Here is a 19,867-nt window from a genome sequence, read left to right as displayed (position 1 = left end):
TCTTTCTCTCTCTCTCTCTTTCTCTCTTTCTCTCTCTCTCTCTTTCTCTCTCTTTCTCTTTCTTTTCTCTCTCTTTCTCTTTCTTTCTCTCTCTCTTTCTTCTCTCTCTCTTTCTTGTTCTTTCTCTTTCTTTCTCTTTCTTTCTCTTTCTCTCTCTCTCTCTTTCTCGTTCTTTCTCTCTCTCTCTCTTCTCTCTCTCTCTTTCTCTCTCTCTCTCATATTTATAGGTGTTTGCAGAATCCTCTGGTTGTGTATTTCATGGAAAATACTGGGCGTGCTGGTGCATGCACCAGCATGCGCTGGAAATACTGCACAATGGGTGTCTTATCGCTACACTTCAAAGGGCCCAAGGAAGGTGCATGCGGGGCGAGGGGGCGGGAGGTGGAGGGGGGGTTATCAAGCTTGCATTTTCCCACGTGCTCAGCATTCCTTAAAACCCGTCTTGCAGAGCGTCTCGGCAACTCCTCTGGGCCCTGGTGTTCGGCGAGGCGCCAGGGGGTGCCAGCAATGCGAGGATTGCGATGGCACCCGCAGGTGCCGTGTCACGTGTGCTGGGAACCCATGGGCAGGGGTGTTGCTAGGTCTGGAAAAGACCCGGGGCTATGCTGATGTCGGAACTGTCGGGACTGGGGGCTAGCTAGTCTTTTGGCTGTAGCTCCTGAGAGTCGATCCGGGGCTACAACTAAAAGACCAGGGGCTATAGCCCTCTTACCCCCCCCCCTAGCAACGCCTCTGCCCATGGGGTTATCCCAGACATGTGTGCAGCGTTTGCAGCGCATTCTACCTAGAGCTGCAGAACAGGCAGACTCCTTATTCAGACACCTGCAGAGTGTGAAGGCTTTCAGGCGTGCCAGCAGACTCCCCTGGGACTGGCATCTCCGACTGCACATAAGGTCGGGAAATCTTCCTGGAGACCCTCCTCTTCGATAGATTGGCACTGGCTCCAAGCATGCCTCGCCCCTCAGCTTTACTCTAGCTGGGCGCACCTCGAGTCTCCCGCGCTAGCGCTGAGCGCCCGCACCACGTGCCTGCCCTCTCGGGTTGCTTACTGGGGTCTTGCCAGCCCTCCTAACTCCTAAACCTGCCCCCAATTGCACACACGCATCTTAATCCTCCTCTGAGAACCTTCCCATACCAGGACATCGGACCCCCAGGGCGTTCCTACCACATAATGCTTTGAGGACCTACAAAAGCGCTATATAACGACTACCCGTGCCATGTTGGGCATAGCATGAAAGAAACATTGCGACCCAGCCATGCAGCCGTACAGTGCCCATGTGGCGCTCTTGCACGTGTGTGCTCGCTGCAATGCCTGTAAGCAATGCCTGTAAGCATGACATTCAGTGTATGCGGCATGAATCAAACATGTGAGCACTCGCCAGCTCTGAAGGGCTACAGCGCGCGGCCTGCTCAGACTGGACCAGGAACCTGCAGACGCAAATGCGCCTAAAGGAAAGGTGCGCTCACTGCCACTTTAGATGTGTAAATTACACAAGAGTAAAATGCGTCTGATTCACAAGAAGCTGATGCACGTGCGCAGGGCACTGCCCTGCACTGCCAAAGGTTGGTGCTCTAGTGCAAACACTCCGCAAGGGTGTTCTCTTTCCCATCATGTAGTATCTAGCACATGCCCCTGCACACTACCCCTCGTGCCTTATTTCGTGGATGGGTTGTAATGGGCATGTAATCCGACGGGCTCTAATGTTTGCTGCTGCAAAACGTGTGGCCATGTAAACCTGTGCTACAAAAGTGGCATGACGGCTTGCACTAGCTTCACATAACTTCCAGAGTTTCGGGAGAAACCAGAGGATAGCACGCTGCACAGAGCAACGGAGGTTCGAATCCCGGATCCGCGCTTAGAAACCGTACTCTGTGTTTTTTTATAATGCGCCTAATACTATATCTATTAAAATTAAATAATTAAAAACCAAGGCTTTCCAGTTCAGTGTCAGGCAGGGGTCTGCCATCTTTGATACCGGGGACCAGTCTCCAAGTGCGGGACCAGGATTCGAGCCCGTGTTGCTCTGTGTTGTCTTGTTTCCAAGATAAACGTGTTCTCCCCGAGCCATCCTCCCTCCCTGCCATGAATGCTTGCTTGATTACATTGCACATAGGACTGTACAGTGAACACCCCGTCATTAGTGCCCCGCCTCCTGCCACCCCCAAACTCGGCTAGCCTTTTTTTGTTGGATTTGCTAGTTAAAGTACTTTTATCACAACATGTCAAGCTGGAGGAAGCTTTGCTTCACATCGATTTTACAGAAGTTTGTGACCACCCCAAAAACAGCTGTATTTTTGTTAAGCAGCTTCCTACATAGTAGTGCTGGCCAGCATTGGTCACCCTAAAAGTAATGAATACGACCTGTAATAATGGGGCGGGGGCTCAGGATTGATATTGCACCCTCATGATTTGCTCCCTCTGTGTTCTAGACATGACACCGCATGACTGTGAGGCCTGCTCATCAGAACATGGAGCGCATGCTGTGCTGATCTTTGAGTTGCTTCACAGGTCTTCTTGTTTGCAGACCCGCACATTGGCTACTGAACTGTGTGCATCTCGCGTGCTCTATCGATGCACTGTGCACTTTAGGGGAGACCTGTGTCTGTCGGAATCATGTCAGTTGCTCTGTTTCGTTCCTAGGCTTGCACTGTGCAAAAGGTGCTGTCCAGATGCACTTGCATTTTTACTGATGCTTCTTGCTCTTGTACCTTCGGGGTGCAACGTGCATTTTGCAAACGCAACAGTATCTCCCTTCTTGAGACTTTTTAGCATTTAACATGTAAGGCACGCCTCACTTTACAGTGAAGTGTTTGCACTTTATTCTTCGATCACTAAAGTTCTCAGCTATTAGGATCTCATTATTGGGGTTTCAGCTATGCATTTGCACTTTAGCACTTTATCAATGCAATTTCTTGATGCTTCCGGGTCTTCATCCAATGAACAGGAGCCGTGGGCAGTCTGCTTCTAGTTTGATTCCTGGGATTTATCCAGAATAGCTCTTAGAAGGCAGCATGCGCTTGTGCAGACACTATGATCTGATGACGTGTGCTATGTTTGCTGTTCCTACTGGCCACACGTGTGCACTTAGTCTATACTAGGTGAGCGGCTCCGACACGTGCAGCACTTTTCTTCTGTTTTTCTGGTGCTCTGCGTTTTCAAGTAGCCTGTTGGCACAATGTTGCACCTGCTGCTCAATGCATTCATAATAGAGCATTGTGCACTGTCCTTGCTGTGAGCTGTGCCATGATGGCTATGCCACTGCAACCTCTGCCTTCTAGGTTTCCTGTCTTATCTGTACTCCGCCTCGTATTTTGATGACGCCGATCATTCAGTGTAGATTTTTGCATTATGTATTAGTGTTTTTTTGATAACGTTCTCTCATGTTGGGATATGACGCATTTTGGACTGGTGTATATGTGATTGACAACATACAATGGAAACCAGCTCTTATGCTATGTTAAAGGATATTTATACCATGCGCTATCACCACCGGAGTGGTCCCCCGCCACGCCGCTCTGGCGGCTCTGAGAGATAAGAGAGTGGGGGGGGGGGTGTTAGTTGGGCAAAGCGGGGCAAGCTGTAACGAGAGAGAAAGTGACGTACTGTTGGCAGCTTCAGTTCGGGTAGCGCCGTTGCTGAGCTTGCATAAGGTTCATGGATCGGTAGACTCCCATGTGCTGTTGTGCAAGACTGTGTGGTTTGTCTTGTTGCAGTGTATAGAAGTGGGTGTGCGTTGCTGCGCAAGGAAGTGGTTTGTCCTTGTGTAACGTTTGAGGGGTGTATCAGTCAGTCAACACACTTGTATTCGATATAAAAAAGTTTTTTTATATTTATGTACAAAAAGACAGTCACAGCAATTCAATAAATTATAATGTTTCAAATACAACCGAGCAAATGAAATCACGGAGGAGCTCTGCTGCTCACAGCCTCCAGCAGTTATTTTAACAAATCTTATTATAGTTGCCAAGGAAACTGCTGACCTCTTGTTAACAGCCACAACCTGTGCGTATAACGAGCTGTGGCAAAAACTACATGCGGTTTACAGTGCCCCTCGTCCCCTCCTCCCTCAGGATTGGTTTTAGGCACATAAACCGCAGATACTTTATTTTGACACAAATCAACATGAAATGCAACATAGTCTCTCTTGCCTCTCGACACATCCCACGTTTATCCGAGACTGAATCGTTCCATGATTGCGTAAATGCAGCCACGGGCAGTGTCCCTGATCTCACTCCTGTTTGTGTATATAAGGATTCGCCAGAAGGCTACCAGGTAGCCTCAGTTCCAGGAAGTCTGGGCCTAGCTTTAAGGATGTTGCACCAGGCACCAGCTGGCCCCGCGCTCTTAGGATGGCACCATTCCTTATTGTTTTTCTGGGTCCTAATGGTTAGTTGTCAGGCTTTCCCATAAATGACCTCCCCTTAACTTATATAGAGTTTGTTCGACAAGACCAAGCCATTTAAATCGATTTCCCCCCGCCCACCCCCCCCATCCAGGGTTGTCGCATGACTTGGCGTATTTCTATATTTTTCCAATCCTACCTGGTTCCACAACCTTATCCAGAAAATAACTGGGCTAACTTACGCCAACACACCCACCGGGGTGACACCTAGTTCCAGAAGTACCAAAGTGGATGGGGCACCAAAACGTGCTTTTTCATAACAAGTGAGCAAAGATTTATCAGTTTTGAAATATTTTCATACCCCCAGAGTTCAGCCCCATATAAAGCTGTAGGAATAGCCTGCATCCGATATAAATCTAAGGCCGAGGATACGATACGGCTCCTCGGCCATGACTGGCATGGCAACCATGAATTGACACAGCAAGCGTTTCTAAGGTAACAACCGGGCGTTTCACTGGCACAACCCAGCCGTCCGATTCTTAAAAACCGTACACCCAGTTAGTCGAAGTTTTCAATTTGATGAAGCTGATATCCGTCCGCCTTTAACACCAGTGGCCTTGTTCTTGTAAATCGTGGCTTAAACAACATTACTTTCGAGTTTCCAAGGTTCAGATTGATTTGCAGTTCTTTGCGTTTGGACACAAACATTTCCAAAGCGTTTTGCAGACCTTGCGAAGCTGTGGCCAGCAAAACTGCATCGTCCGCATAGAATAGCGCAGGGTACCTTTCCAAACCCATCTTTTGGTATTCCTGGCATCAATCAAGCAAGGCACTCCTCACTTCCTGTATATACAGGTTAAACACAAGCGGCGCCAGAGCACAGCCCTGTCTCACCCCCTTTGTAACTTCAAATGCACTAGTGGTGTCCCCACCCAAGCCATAGCGAACCGAGGCGCCATTTCCAGAGTAGAGTGTCCTCATTATCTGAATCAAATGCACTGGAACCTTAGGAATAGATGACCAACTCCACAGGGTATCCCTGGAGACTAAATGAAATGCAGTCCTCAGGTCGAGGAAGGCAGCATCGCATTGAATTCGTTTCTGCACAGTATAGTCCTCATTTGGAAGATAAAGCAAAACGCTGTGGTCTGGCCTACGTCTATTCCGTGTGAAGCCCGTCTGAAGTTTGCTTATGGCTTTGTTTCTGTCCACCGAGTCTTGTAATTGCATTAAAATAATTTTCCAAAAACGTTTACCTGTGCTAGTGTAGAGAAGGAGCCTAGTACCCCCCCTTCAACCACCTTGCCCATATTGCCTATATGTTGGGAACCAGAGTGTGAGGCGCGTGCAGTACCAGTGATAATACCGACACCAAGGAGAATCGGGGAGGCAAGATTCCCATTAAGGAACCATACCTGCATATCAGGCAGTATAATGGCTATTTGAATGAAATCCCAGAAAAAGCAGGACCAATGAATGGAAGAGAAGAATGGTGACATCAACCATGACGCAAGGCTGACGTACATAGAAGAGATGCAGAGGCAAGAGAATGAAGATAGTCTATAAGGCATCAAGAAAGTATCAAAGATAAGTGCCATCTTGGCCTCAATGTGAAGAAACTTGTGCTATAGAAACGATGAAGATATCAAGTCATTGCATATTTACACATATAAAAAGAAACGCAGGCAGTTGAAGTATTCTTGAGGCTAGTATTATAGTGAATAGATTGCGGCATGCACCTACATGTACATATATGAGGGTGAAACTCAGAAAGGCGAGGCTGGATGAGCCCCAAGAAGCCAAGGTCATATCAGACGGCGATGAACAGACATTGGATACAAATTGTGTGAAGGAACGAAACTTCTGTTCCAAAGGCATGGACAAAAGCAAGAAAGACGTCTGAGGTCTATTAGAAAATTGTATTTTAAATGCACCAGAGCTCAATTTTGTGGATTTCAGTCATGTGGAAGGATGGAAGTTGAAGATGAAGTTGGACAAACATGACGACCACACCTACGCATGGAGGCAGACTGTGCCTTACCTCCCCTGAATTCTACAGAGCAAAGAACACTCTCAAGGACAAGTTCAAAGCTGTAATTGACAGTAGACCACTGAGGTGATGATAGATGATGTGCTAATTGGTGGGAAGCTACGGTTATGACCAGCTCACCAGCACCTGGACGTCTAGGCTGCATGCTGCTAAACCTAGGTGGAAAACTACTGATGGATTTAAGAGTGCCAACCAATTATAGGGGGCTGCGTGATTAAGAGTCCTATAGTTTGTGTAACCAATGGGACATTGTGTATTTAGTGACGATCGTAGTGTCATGTTTTAAGGGAGGACTTAGTTGCACCCCTTAAGTGAGGAGCCTTATACTTTCTTGGATGTTCCTTCCAGTCCTACTAGGTTATCACTTTATTCAGTAGGTTTTTGTAGTTTGCCACGTAAGATGACATTAGTAAGTACGTAGGTTGACGTCATCAATGATGAGTTTTTGACATAAAGATGATGTTTTTTCTGTAACAAATTGAGAAACCATGCGCTGACATGTCCGTTGATGTCTGTTTTACTCCCTGTTTAAATCATTGATATTAAAACAGTTAACCTTTTTTGCCAACTCTGAGTCGTTTCGATTATCGATGTTTGAGCAACTTCTGCACCCCATTCATCTCCAGGATATTGTTACCTCGTCTTAGAGGGCCTGGCGGAACCCCAGTTCATTATTGAGGAGGAGGGAGTTAGAGAGGTTTATGCAAAGTGAAGAGTTGAGGTTTAGCCGTCTGGTTATTGGGCTTTTTTCTTAACATGTTGCTTTGGACATTCGCCACTAACCAAGTCTCTCGCCGTGTTGTGTGAACAGTGGGCTTGTCCCTATGATCTGTTTGGTGGTGTGAGGGTGGGCAAGAGGTGGAGCCCCCTCCCCCTTGGGTTGAGATGTATGGTATTGGGTCGCCAGGGGGTGACACCTAGTTCCAGAAGTCGTCACATCCCCTGGTATCTCAGACTGGTACCCTCCTTTTGATTTGTAGGGGGAAGTGAGAACCCTTTTGGCCCTTTGGGTTGAGAAGTGTGTGGTATTAGAATCCTGGGCCTCCATGGGGTTGCGTGTCATCTATGGCTGGCTCCCTCCCTCTGTGTTGTAGGTGGTCCCTGTCTTGCTGGCTCCCTTCATGGTTTAGGACCCGATTCATGCCATTTTTGCACGGTTCTAAGTGACTTTGCACTGCCGACACAAACCCTGATTCATGGGACTGTGCAAACATTCCGTGAATCAGGCCCTTAGTGCTCCCTCGTCATTATTAGTAGGGACATTTCCAAGATGGCACTCACATTTTGGAGTTAGAACAGAGACTGGTCCATCTGGTAACCATAATTGGCCACTTCTACCAAGTCAAATTCTTAGTGTTGCCAATGTAGCCAAAAGTATTAGATTGGCGCACACTCCAGTTAAAGCGTTTGCACTGTTCCGAGCCTGCAGGAACAATGGCACAGGGGAAATGCCTGCTGTTATTGAAGTCTTATTGTCTAAAAAGGGGATTTAAAGGAGTTCACCAGTTTAATTCCCAGTTGTGCTCTAACATCTGGGAACAGGAAGCTGGCAGCATTTGAAAGGGCAATGCCTGCTACACGGGTCCACTCAAAATAGCCACAGAAAAAGAAAGGGACGTTTCCAGAGGTTGGCGGGTCTCCAGTTCCTTGCACTACACACAGATGCCATCACATCGCATCTGGCGGACATCATTAACACAATAACACTGCACAAACGCTGACACTAATTTGCCGTCCAAGTCCTGGTGGGAGCAGTTTAGTTCCATGTGTTGCCTTACCGCGGCGAGCCTTGGCGAGCGGCGCTTTTCTAACATGTTGCGTTCCTTTTACAGACGAGTGCTATCACGGCATCGGCAACAGCTACAGGGGCAGTTTGGCCAAAACCAGATTTGATCTGCCCTGCGCGCTATGGAGCAAGAACATGCAGGATTTGAAAAGGTATGTGGCAATCAAAGTGTGCACGCGCAGGTCACTATTGTGCTATAACATGAGGACCAACGTGTCATTATTTTCATTGTACTTAAGCAATATCACCACATCCTGAGGGCATTTCCAGGCAGTAAGGGCCCTCCGCTCAAGTTGAGCTGGCAATGGACATTATTACACTGCTAATGGCCAGAAGAGAGGGGCAATTTGTGGATTACACCATTAAACCTGGTGACCGTGGAATGTTTTCTTTGAAACTAGGAGAAATATTGGAATATTGGCAAAAAGGACTTTTCCCCTCTACATGTGCATGTCTGCAAGGGACCAATCAACAACCCAGTGGTGCAGTGGAGCCTAGCTCCCTGGGCTGTGTGATGCGGCACTAGGACTGAGCATGGCAAGAACCTTCGACATGGGTCCTGGGACGCTGCCATCTGCTATAGCCTAGTGAGACTGGGATTATTCCTATTAACACCCGAGTACGAGTATCAGCAGGGTGCTTATGGCAATGTATTTGGGTTGCAGCAAGGGTTGTGGCGAGCGTGCAACCTGTGTCACACAAATACTTACCCAACATGGCCACTAATGAGATGAAAACAAGCCTCAGAGTGGAGCCCCTCTTTCATTTCCATGTCAGCCTGGGAGCTTGTGTAGTGACCGCCATTCCTAAAGGTTTCTGGGTACTGGGTGTGGAGGGGGGAAAGCAGCAGGCATGCTGGGGAGGGGAAAGGTGGGTGTGTGCTTGCTCAGAATGAGGGCTTCGGACATGAGATTTAGCTCTTGGTCCGAGCAACATGACTGGCTGGCTGCTGCGCCAAGCTCAGCTGCTGATAACTTAGTGAAAGCAGAGTAGATGTCAGTACAGGTTTTCTGCATTGAAAGTCTTGGAAGGTGGCCATTACCACTAGTGGTCTACAGTGGAAGGTGGCTATTACCACTAGTGGTCTATGGGCATTACCACTGACAGCTAGAAGTTCCCCACTGATGAAATTTCGTGGATGTGGCAGTACCTGCGACCTCGGTAAAGATGCCAGGATTCTAACCTGATACCTGGGCCATTATCTCGCCAGGGGAGACCCCCAGGTGGGCGGGTATTGGTTAAATGAAATGGCAGTTCCAATTCCTAACCAAAATTAGAGTCGGCCAAGGGCATTCCTGAAAAATGTCACAGAGGTGCAAGGTTCTCCAGTGGGAGAGGAAAGGGATGTATTTCTGGTTGTGTTGTGGACAGTGTCTAGCTTAACTAATGACAGCAGGCTACCCTTTCATGTCTATGTTCACTAGGCATACCTTCAAGGCACCGGATGAAAGCGTCCTGGAGAAGAACTTCTGCCGAAACCCGGATAACGATGTCCATGGACCCTGGTGCTACACGGACGACCCCCGCATCCCGTGGGACTATTGCGCCATTTCACGCTGTAAGGGGAAACCTGGAGAACTTGATTGATTAGTGCAGGTGTCGATATCCTTGCGATCCCATAACCATGATTAATGATTAGAAGCTGTGGAATTCTCACCGCCACCATTGCTGGGCTACAGCCACTATTAATACTACTCACTGTGATCATCAATAGTTAGTGAAGTTGTACAGTAGTAATGTTTTGCCTACTGGTGACTGATGTAATTTCTTTTATCCATTTAGGTGAAGGAGACAGCACGCCCGCCCTAGCCAATCTTGACTGTGAGTTGCACGTATTTCCTCCCCCTCTATATGTGACACAGGCACTTACAGGCATTTCACTGTATGATGGGAGAAGGCACTGTGATGCTTTAGTCAAAATCCCCTTTGCCTGAGCAATTCTGTGTCTTAAAAGCCCCTGTTTTGCGTTGAATGTAAGGGTGCATGAGAATATTGTAATGGTTAATGTGCACTAAGTGCTGCAAACACAACTGCCCAGTTTAGTTTGATATCTATAACACAATGTGGTTCTTAAGTTATGATTGTTAGTGCAGTACCATAATCCTTACACAAGATATACACTATGCCTCACAGAAGAATATATAAACAGAAGTGCAACTCATTATTTTGTCATTTGTTTTATTTATAACGCACACCATCGGGCCCGTAGGCACCCGGGCGCAACTTGTGAGTTACAGACAGAGCATATAAAACGTACATAATAATCGGCGAGTAAATCAGAATAAATGCTTTACAGGGCAAGAGACTTACATGAGACATAGAGACAAGTGTACAGCTGGTTAGATAAGTGGGCCGAGGCTAGTAGCGCTGAGGTGTGCAGAGCTGGTTTCAATGCTGAATGAAGAGCCATGATTTGGTTTTGGACTTGAATGCATTAAAGGAGTCTTCAGATCTGATGGGGAGGGCATTCCATAGCTTGGATGCAAGGACAGGGAAGCTTGTGCCACCTGCTTTTTGCAGTTTGAACCTAGGGATCGATAAACAGTATGTCTGGGCAGTTCTTTAAGGTCGAATAGGCGCATGACGGGATAGTCGACTAAAGAGGTACAGGGGGCCTTGTTGGCCAAGCATTTGTGCGTGAGGGCAAGTGATTTCAGTGTAATTCTCTGTTTGACGGGTAGCCACTGTAGATTGGTTCTGGATTCAGAGATGTGGTGGTTTCGAGGGATGTTTAAGGCAGCTCTGATAGCGTTTTTCTGGGTGATTTGTAGTTTATTCAGGTTCTCTTGGCTAGTTCCTAGGTAGAGGGCGCTACAATAGTCAATTTTAGACATAATGAGAGTTCTGGCTAGTGTGACACTATTCGGAGTAGTCAGGAATGGCCTGCAGGCTGCGATGAGTTTGCAGGTGTATACAGAGGCTGATCTGACTGCATTTGTTTGTCGAGATAGGGATAGAGAGGCGTCAAGGTAAAAGCCTAAGGTTTTAGTGTCTTTCGAGACTTGGATGGTGTTGCCATCAATGATAAACGACTGGTAGGATGGCTCAAGTTTGCCAAGGCGTTGCGTAGTGCCCCGGATGAGGAGCTCCGTCTTGTCGCCATTGAGGCATAGCTGGTGTTGGGCCATCCAGGCTTGAATGACCAAGTAGACGTCGTTAAGGGCCTTGGTGTCAACTAAGTAGTCTCCAGTGATGGGAATGAGTATCTGGGTGTCGTCGGCGTAGTTTGTGTAGGAGACACCCCGATAGTCAAGTACATCAAAGAGAGTTTTAGTAAAAACATTATAGAGTGTGGGTGACACGCAAGAACCCTGAGGGACGCCACAGAGAATTGGTGAGGGATCTGCTGCTGCGGACTGAGAAAAGCCCTGCATAGATCTATTACTCGGAAAGGATTTAATCCAGGCCGTGGCTGACGGAGAGAAGTGGCTGGCAGAGTGGAGGTGCTGCATAAGATTTGGTGATTGACCAGTTCGAATGCTGCAGAGAGGTCGAGGAGGAGTAACATGGCTAGTTTGCCCTTGTCCTTCAAGACTTCTATTTGTGTTTTGAGATCTATTAGAGCCGTCTCAGTCCCGTGTCTGGGACGGAATCCGGATTGTCTAAGACCTAGAATGTTATTGGATTCCAGGCAATCTTGGATCTGCAGGTATGCTACACGGTCCAGGATTTTGAGCAGGAACAGGACAGTGGTTATGGGTCTGAAGTTAGAGGGTATGCTTGGGTCTAAGGAGGGTTTTTTAAGCAATGGGATCACCCATGCTCGTTATACCTCGTGAAAATAGTATTACTTTCATCTGAGCAATTGAGTTCACTTCTCTGAGCACTGCATAGAACATTGTATAGGTGACATTGCCCGTGACAACTCTCCTGGACCTTTCTCCCTCCCCCACAGTCATCCACCCCCTCCTCATGCTGCAGGGTCATGGGCTTTACAAACCCACTCTTGCCGTCATGGCCTCCGGCCTGGAAGGTTGATCCTTTAAAATCGCCTTGCACTGGCTAACCTCTGATGCCCACCTCTCCCTGTTGGGGTGCCCCAAGCATTAGTGGTCGGACACCCACCTCTATAGCACCCCCCAATTAAGACTCCTCTCGTCCTTTGGCTTTCCCCATCATCTTGCCCGATGACACTGAAATATGCAAGTTCTCTTTCCCCGTCTTCCCACTCCCTCTCGTTTCTCCCCACCTGAACCTCTTGCTGTTTGGTCCAGGCTCACAATCTTGGGGTTTTCTTGGATAGCAAACTGAGGCTGCGGCAATGGGTCACCAAAGCTCCCACTGTTGAGAAGATTAATTTTCTCATCGTTTGCAAAAATCTTCTGTTGCTTACTTGCGACGCTATACAAACTTAATTCTCCAACCTTCTGCTCAGAACACTCACCTAATGGCTGCGACTTGGCCCTCCTCACTACTCCTTCCTCCCTCTTGCCCATCCCACATCCTGCCAAACGACCACCTGATGACATCATGCTGGGTGGCTCTCCAATCCTAAATGCTGGCTTTTCAGGTTCCTTCGCCTAGTCTACGAAGCAGGCATTGCTCGTGCTTCTCAGTATCTGTGAGGCCGCCTTATCTGTGTACTCGCCATCTGGTTCCCTCCGCCCCTCACACTAACCTCCCGGTGCCTCCTCACACCTGCCCTCTTTCCTTTACTCATCCCACTCCATTTGAACCCACTGTCCATCACAACCAAAGCCAGTCTGGCTCCATATCATTTATGGCTCAGCCAGCCAGAGAGAGGGTTTTGGCCCTCACCATTCTCCGTACCTGAGCCATTCCCAGTGCTGGGAAATAATGGACCTTTTTATCATGAACGTGACGAAGCTTGGATAAGATGTTGACATGATTTATGCTGCAATTTAAATACTGTGAAGTCCTTTCTCCTTCCTTTATTGTGGGCCATGTAGGCAGAAAACATGTACGCCATCTCGTTGCATGTTTCCAGACCCGTGTTTCCTAGTCATTGTATGACGTCGGTAGCCCTAATGCTGTGTTAGGCAAACCTTTGGAAAGTTTCACACTCGCTGCAGTGTAGCTCCTTATTTCTTCCAAAAGGCCTCCTGTTGCACGATAAAGAGCCGATTTCCATGGGAATCCTGGGAGAGACCTAGGAATCGTAGGAGAGGCCCGCCTCACCTTGCATGGGAATTCTGGGAGAGGCCTGCCTCACCTTGTATGGGAATCCTGGGAGAGGGCCGCCTCACCTTGCATGGGAATTCTGGGAGAGGGCCGCCTCACCTTGCATGGGAATTCTGGGAGAGGGCCGGCTCACCTGGTTTAAGTTTTATGCATGAGAGGGTAGCCACGTGAATTTGTTCTTGTGTTTAGCTCCTGTTTCGTGGAAATCATAGACGTGGCAGTGAGATGGACACTGCAGTGTAAACGATGGGTATCCTCTACAACACCGACAGGGGGGGGAGAAATTGATAACATTTATAAAACAGTGATCCTGCAGGCGGAACTAACCTTAAATCAGCACATTACTGCTCGACAGTCCTGCATGCCAAGTATGGAGAAAAAGCTTAATCGGACCCAAATCACATGAAGTATTCTTTGAAATGGCTTCTTAAGTAAATAGATAAAAGACTTATTGTTATCTGTTATGGCCCCTAATGCATATCGGGTCTTACTCAATATAAAAACAGTGCATACAAATGGAAGTGCTACATGTGTGATGGCCCCTAATGCCCCTAATGCACACTCAGCCTGTCCCATGTGTAATGGCAAGCATACAGGCTCAAGGCGCTATTAAAGCCTTAAAGTAGACCTGACAAGGGGGGTCTCCATTCCAGGCAAACAGTTGGGAAGACAGGTCACCTAACGCAAGTGAAGGAGATCACGCGAGTTGGGTAGACCGGTGTTCACAGGTGTGTTAGTGGTGAGTTATTTCAAACTATGCTTATAAACCATTCAATCAGATATTACATCGGTGACAATTGGACATAAGTACACAATTCAATGAAATGGGAGTGCTTTGTGTCCATACTTGTCATGCAGGACTGTCGAGCAGTAATGTGCTGATTTAAGGTTAATTCCGCCTGCAGGATCACTGTTTTATAAGTGAGATAGACACTACCACATTACTGCCTCCTTTTCACAGAGCAAGTCCTCTGAATAATTGTCATGCCGATCACGCCTTTTGGTATGGACTCAGTTTCGGAGACTCGGCCCCACCACAGACCCTGGAATGGTGTTGGGAGTGGTTTTGTGTCGAACTTTCATTTTCATGGCACGTTCTGGATGTGAGGCTGGTGCAGCGATGCCCACCCCATCATGTTCACTGTGGGCCTTGACCCCCATTCCCTCCTTAGGATTATATCTGGAGGGGCTGCTGCTAGCATGACTGTGGGCCTTGACCCCCATTCCCTCCTATGATACTGTGTTCAGATCATGTCTCTCGCTGATCTAATGTGATTCTGGAACCCTTTTCAGATGCGGTCTCTACCTGCGTATCAACAAAACAGCTGCGAGTCGTGAATGGGATTCCGACGCAATCAAACAAGGACTGGATGGTCAGTTTGAGATACAGGTAACTGCAACGGAGGCTCACACTTCATTGATTTATAACATCAGGGTGACTTGCTCACTGATTGAATAGTTTATGTATCACCTATGAGGAATTAAATGGAGACAAATGGCCTCAATTTGAGTTATTGGATGATTTGCTTAAAATTAAAGCATTTTTGGAGCATAAAAATATCAAGAGATTTTTCTATATTGGCCTAAAAGGTTTGAGAAGGTGATTTATGCATATATATATATATATATATATATATATATATATATATATATATATATATATATATATATATATATATATATATATATATATATATATATATGTTTGTGGAGGGTTTTGACCCATGTGGAATCATTAGACGGGGTAAAGATGGGGATTAAGCTGTCGCTGCCCATCATTTTGCCCCAGAACAAAAATAAATAATTGGAGTGGGTAAAGATGGGGATGCGCTGTCGCCGCCCATCATTTCATCCCAGAATCCAGGAGAGCTGCGCAGTTGTGCGCACACCAAAATGGTTACCTAACTTGCCACCCACCAGTGTAAAGAAAGGTCTTTGTTAACAAAATCCACTGTTACTGATGTCAAAAAGTTGCTGAAATCGTGACTCATTGGACCACTTTAAAGATTCAACCCTTTTTGTGGGGTTCCACATAACCATCTTACTGTAAGGAGCCCCATCAAAACAATGTTAAGCAAGGATTTACTACCATGTAAGAACCATTCCTGTTTAGAATGCATTAATCCAAGAAAATCCCAAAATTGCATGCAGTACCAACAAAATCCTCAAGGGGGCGCTGGCGGTCTAAACTCTGACAGGAGAATTGAGTGCAGTTGCTGACAAAGGGATTTGACTCAGCTGACTTCAAAGGCTGCATTTTAATTAAAAATTAGCCACATGCTGTTCCCAGAGGCCTGAAGCCTGGGAAACCCTATCACCTCAAGAGCTTCACACCAGGAGTTAGAATCTCACATGACCTCTTGATTGATAGAAGGCAGACTGGCTGGGAGCTTCCCAGAGACCACACAAAGGACCCTTTCCTCTGAAAGGAATATGTTAATTTTGTCTGTTTAATGTCAACAAAGCCCTGCCTGCCCAGAGGACTGACCCACCCAAGTCTTGGAGGCGGACTTCAACACTCTGAGGACTGAATTGAAAGGAAAATATATATTTTACAAAAACACTGATAACTCTTTGTAATCAAATGACAGAAATGTATAACTTTGAGATCTTTAATTTAAAAAATGTACCTTTAATTCAAGACTAAACTCGAATTTGTGTGATGTTCTGGGGCAAAACCCCATTGTTTATTAATATTACAGACTCCCTGTTTCAGCTAGACAAACGAAAATGCATTGGTATGTGGGTAGATATGTGAGGAACAGTTGTATAAAATTTAATGAAGATCCAATGTTGTTTAGCACATTAAAAAGTGCTAGAAGTTGCCATTTGTGAATGCAAGCTCCTAGAAACAGCAGATTTGGGACAGAGTATACCTCATGTGATAGGTGACATGGGTATGTAATTTCAAACAACTGTGTAACTCTGAAGTATGTATTTTGATCATATATAGATTTGGGTGCACAGATGATAAGGGAGGTTCTTCAAGAGATCATAAATGGCTGACATCACTCTGACACAACTTAGTTCGCCAATCAGGGGACGAATGAAAGTTTGACCAATTAGAAGCTGAGAGAGAGGTAGGGTCAGTGATGCTAGAACACACCCACATTCTAAACACATAAAAGCAGACAGACAGGACAGATAGAGACCTTCCAAATCCATCTGCAGCGGGACGCTCTGCCGGAAAAATCCATACTTACCTCCACACAACATCCAGAGATCCAGACTTCAAATTCATCAATCTATCCAGAACTAAGAGACCAGACCAGAGAGAAAGCAGTGCTGTACTAAGAGACCAGACCAGAGGGAGAAAGCAGTGCTGTGCCCAGAGAGTGACCAGAGCCCAGTCTAAAACCCTGACCAGATCCATGGCGAGGCCCATTTCACCCAAGAATACAGTGTGAGTACCTAGAAAACTGTGCAGAACCAATCTCCTAGTTAAAATCATATAATTCAATCTATTTAACCTAAGTAGAACTGCCTCCTAACTGTCACCTGTCATTTTAGCTGCAAAAGCTGCACGTGTCTTTTTGAACTTTAAAATTTCGAATCTGAAAAACGACCTTTATTCAATCGTTCATATCTCCGCAACCGTTTGTGCTAGAGACTTGCAGTAACTTTCCTCTGATAGCTTAGAATCGTAGCTTTGAATCGCACCAAGAACCGCATTCCTACCCCTTATAGTTTTACCGCAATCGCGGAACACGCATCCGCGAATTTTACCGCGATTTGCAATTTCTTCACATGTAAAAACTGCTGCTGCTTGCCTTCCATTTGCCAGAAATTCGTTTGACCTGCTAACTATCCCTGCATCATTGCTAGTGTGAGCCTGGACTAATATTAACTAGATACCACTCACCCTGAACCTCTGAAAGGGAATTAACAGCATTTCCAGCATATTTCTCATCCATTGCTAACACATATAAAAGCATTTGGGCTTGTGTTTTCAAAACTCCTATCTGTTTTCTGTTGTCTAAGCTTGCTGGATTGAACTGATTACATTGATTGCATTTCTGAGAACTGTGTGCTTTCCTCCCATTCCCTTGCATTGCATGAAGAGGGGGGGAGTGAATAGCCAGAGAAAAGTGATTACATTGTTTGGTTGAAATCATATTGAGTATTTTCTGTACTGCATTCATTGAATATTGCATCCACCTGAGCTTACATAAAGCATCCTCTACCACATTATACTTGTGTTCCTAATTACCAGTGTGCTACCTTACCCATTTCATCTCAACTCCTTAGTAATTATAAAGAAGTGTGCTAGTGCCAGATTCTCTGTTGTCAATCTTTATCATATCAGATTAAGTGTGCTATTCAATTATTAATTTATTATAAAGTGGGATATATATATCTAGTGTTTAAATCATCAAATAAACCCTTTTAACTTGCAAAACAGAACTACTTCTTGGCTCAGTGGGGTCAGGGGGATTCCAAGAGAGGGGTGTTATATAAGGGTAGTCATCCAGAACGCATGAACTGGACCTAAAGATATATCAATAAGGGTTTTCATTCAGTATTATAGACTAGGCGTTGACTTAGCTGTAGTGTTGAATTGAATCCTCTTACAATATATATATATATATATTTCTTTTAGACAGCATTTGATCTTGGGTATGAATTTAGGAGAAGTAAGTAGTCATCCTCCGACAGTCCAAATGGCGTAACTTTTACACCCTGTAAATGGATGACGTGTGTGTGTGTGTGTCTATGAGGAATTCGACTGCCTGTATGGTGAGTGTGCGCTCGTCTGGGATTTTCTGAAATTTTATATGAAATTGATTGATGGTAGATCAGCCTCTGGAAAAAAGTGTGGGGCTATTCCGCACACATTTTCCTATGCTCACCGCATGACATACACATACACCCTTGTACTCTGGGGAGACAACGCCTACAGGCACAATCACCCCGTTACATCACAACTAAATATGACCGTGTACCCCTCACTGTCATCTCGGAAGGGGGAGGGTGAAACCTTCCTCCTGCCATGGCCAGCCTAATTAACTAACAAAGGCGCCATGGATCTGCCCTGTCCTTTTCTTTAGCTCTGTATATGGTGGCCGCAATGAACATAATTAGCATACTAATAGAGAGTATTTCAAACAGGCCCACATGGGGCCTGGCTGCAGAGGCTAAACAAAGGAGAGAGGAAACCCCAACAACCTTTCAGATGCACTGTGTCAACCTGAAGCCAGCTCCTGCCCTCAGAATTGCTTTGACAGTGAAATATCATGTCTGGGACTGCATGTATTACAGTAGACATTCCCACAGGGGACCTCATTCAGAAAGTAAGAGTATGTGGATTGACGGCGCTAGAAAGTCTGGTCTCGCTGCAGCTTCAAAGGAGACCTGCCACTTTGAACTCTCTGTGCTTCCTGATTAATTAACCAGAGGAACCCTTCGATCCACAACAGACAGGAAGATGGGTGGGACTTAGTATTACATGTTTTCACCCCTTTACCTTTTCTGGTGCAAAGCACCCTGGTTATGACCTCATGCATACAGGGGATTGTTGGTGGGGACCCAGGATTGGTTCATTAAGGTAGGCTTAGCCTACACCAATCCCTGTGGTCCATTTGACTTTTAAAGAAGGTTGAGCCCCGCTTTTGGGCAGATCATCTGAAGACTTTGCAAGGAGTAACAAGAAGAACTCAGCATTGGACCTTTGCTGAAGGTACACTCTGCCTTAAATCTTCCACCAGTGAAGTAAAGGACAGGACCTCCAAGACAGAAGCAAGATCCCTCCCCTAAACATCTCCCAGGGACCAGAGGGAGATACTGAATCCAGAGGACCCTGCAGCTGTAAAAGCAAGGAAATATCGAGGCTGAGTACCACAAAAGGAAATACACCAAACACGGACTTGTAAAGATTCACAGATCTTTATTCTATTACTGCGCAGTTACAAAGAAACAAAACAGATACAGAAAGCTATCTGGCCCTCAGTACATCACAGGGAATACCAGCCCTTCAGTGTGAGAAGTGAGAGGTACTGGACATCTAGACATTCGGTTCTTTATACAATTTCAGTAATATGTCCAGCCCCTCTGCAAGTTAATAATCCATGGTCTAGAGTTCGTGCCGAGTTCACTTATGGCTTATACAACAATATGCACACGGATTATCTTCGGTTTACATACAAACAAGTTACAATGGCAACAGTGTATTCTCTGACTTAGCAGTAAGTCTTTGCACATGTCCCTCACTATGTAGTTCAGCCAGTGTCCTCGTTCAATATTTGCATTACATTGTTTCGATGTATGTTCGTGGATGAGGCTTATTGGCGCAGACAATCCTTAGACCATGAGTCAGGCATGGGACAAGGTCTCTTTACTCAGCCGAAACATTTGGCCAACGGACAGTCTAACCATTAACTATGGTACAAGGGTCGGGACGGCTCGGTTATATGTTGGAAACACAGTCCACCATTTTAGAACACTGAGTTACATTTGAACAGAAATCAAAATGGCGGATGATCCCAAAATGGCGGCGAAGTCGATCGAAAGTCGGAACATTTGAAGCGCGATTTTCTTTGCAGAGCGACT

The 19,867-nt window shown here is 46.1% G+C and overlaps 1 protein-coding gene across 2 annotated transcripts in view; it reads left to right on the top strand.

Moving 5' to 3' along the window:
* The window catches only part of HGF (hepatocyte growth factor), a 179,762-nt gene that overhangs the window by 125,250 nt on the left and 34,645 nt on the right, over positions 1-19,867 (top strand). For both annotated transcript variants that reach the window (XM_069627802.1, XM_069627801.1), the window contains exons 10-13: positions 8,226-8,331; positions 9,604-9,737; positions 9,962-10,000; positions 14,615-14,711. In XM_069627802.1, the coding sequence (XP_069483903.1) occupies positions 8,226-8,331; positions 9,604-9,737; positions 9,962-10,000; positions 14,615-14,711 (376 nt within the window). The remainder of the gene's footprint in view (positions 1-8,225; positions 8,332-9,603; positions 9,738-9,961; positions 10,001-14,614; positions 14,712-19,867) is intronic.

This window comes from Ambystoma mexicanum, chromosome 12 (genome assembly GCF_040938575.1).
Source record: "Ambystoma mexicanum isolate Mex_15411 chromosome 12, UKY_AmexF1_1, whole genome shotgun sequence".
Lineage (NCBI taxonomy): Eukaryota > Metazoa > Chordata > Amphibia > Caudata > Ambystomatidae > Ambystoma > Ambystoma mexicanum.
Note: the sequence above shows the minus strand (reverse complement) of the source record. Positions and strands in the feature narration are given on the sequence as shown.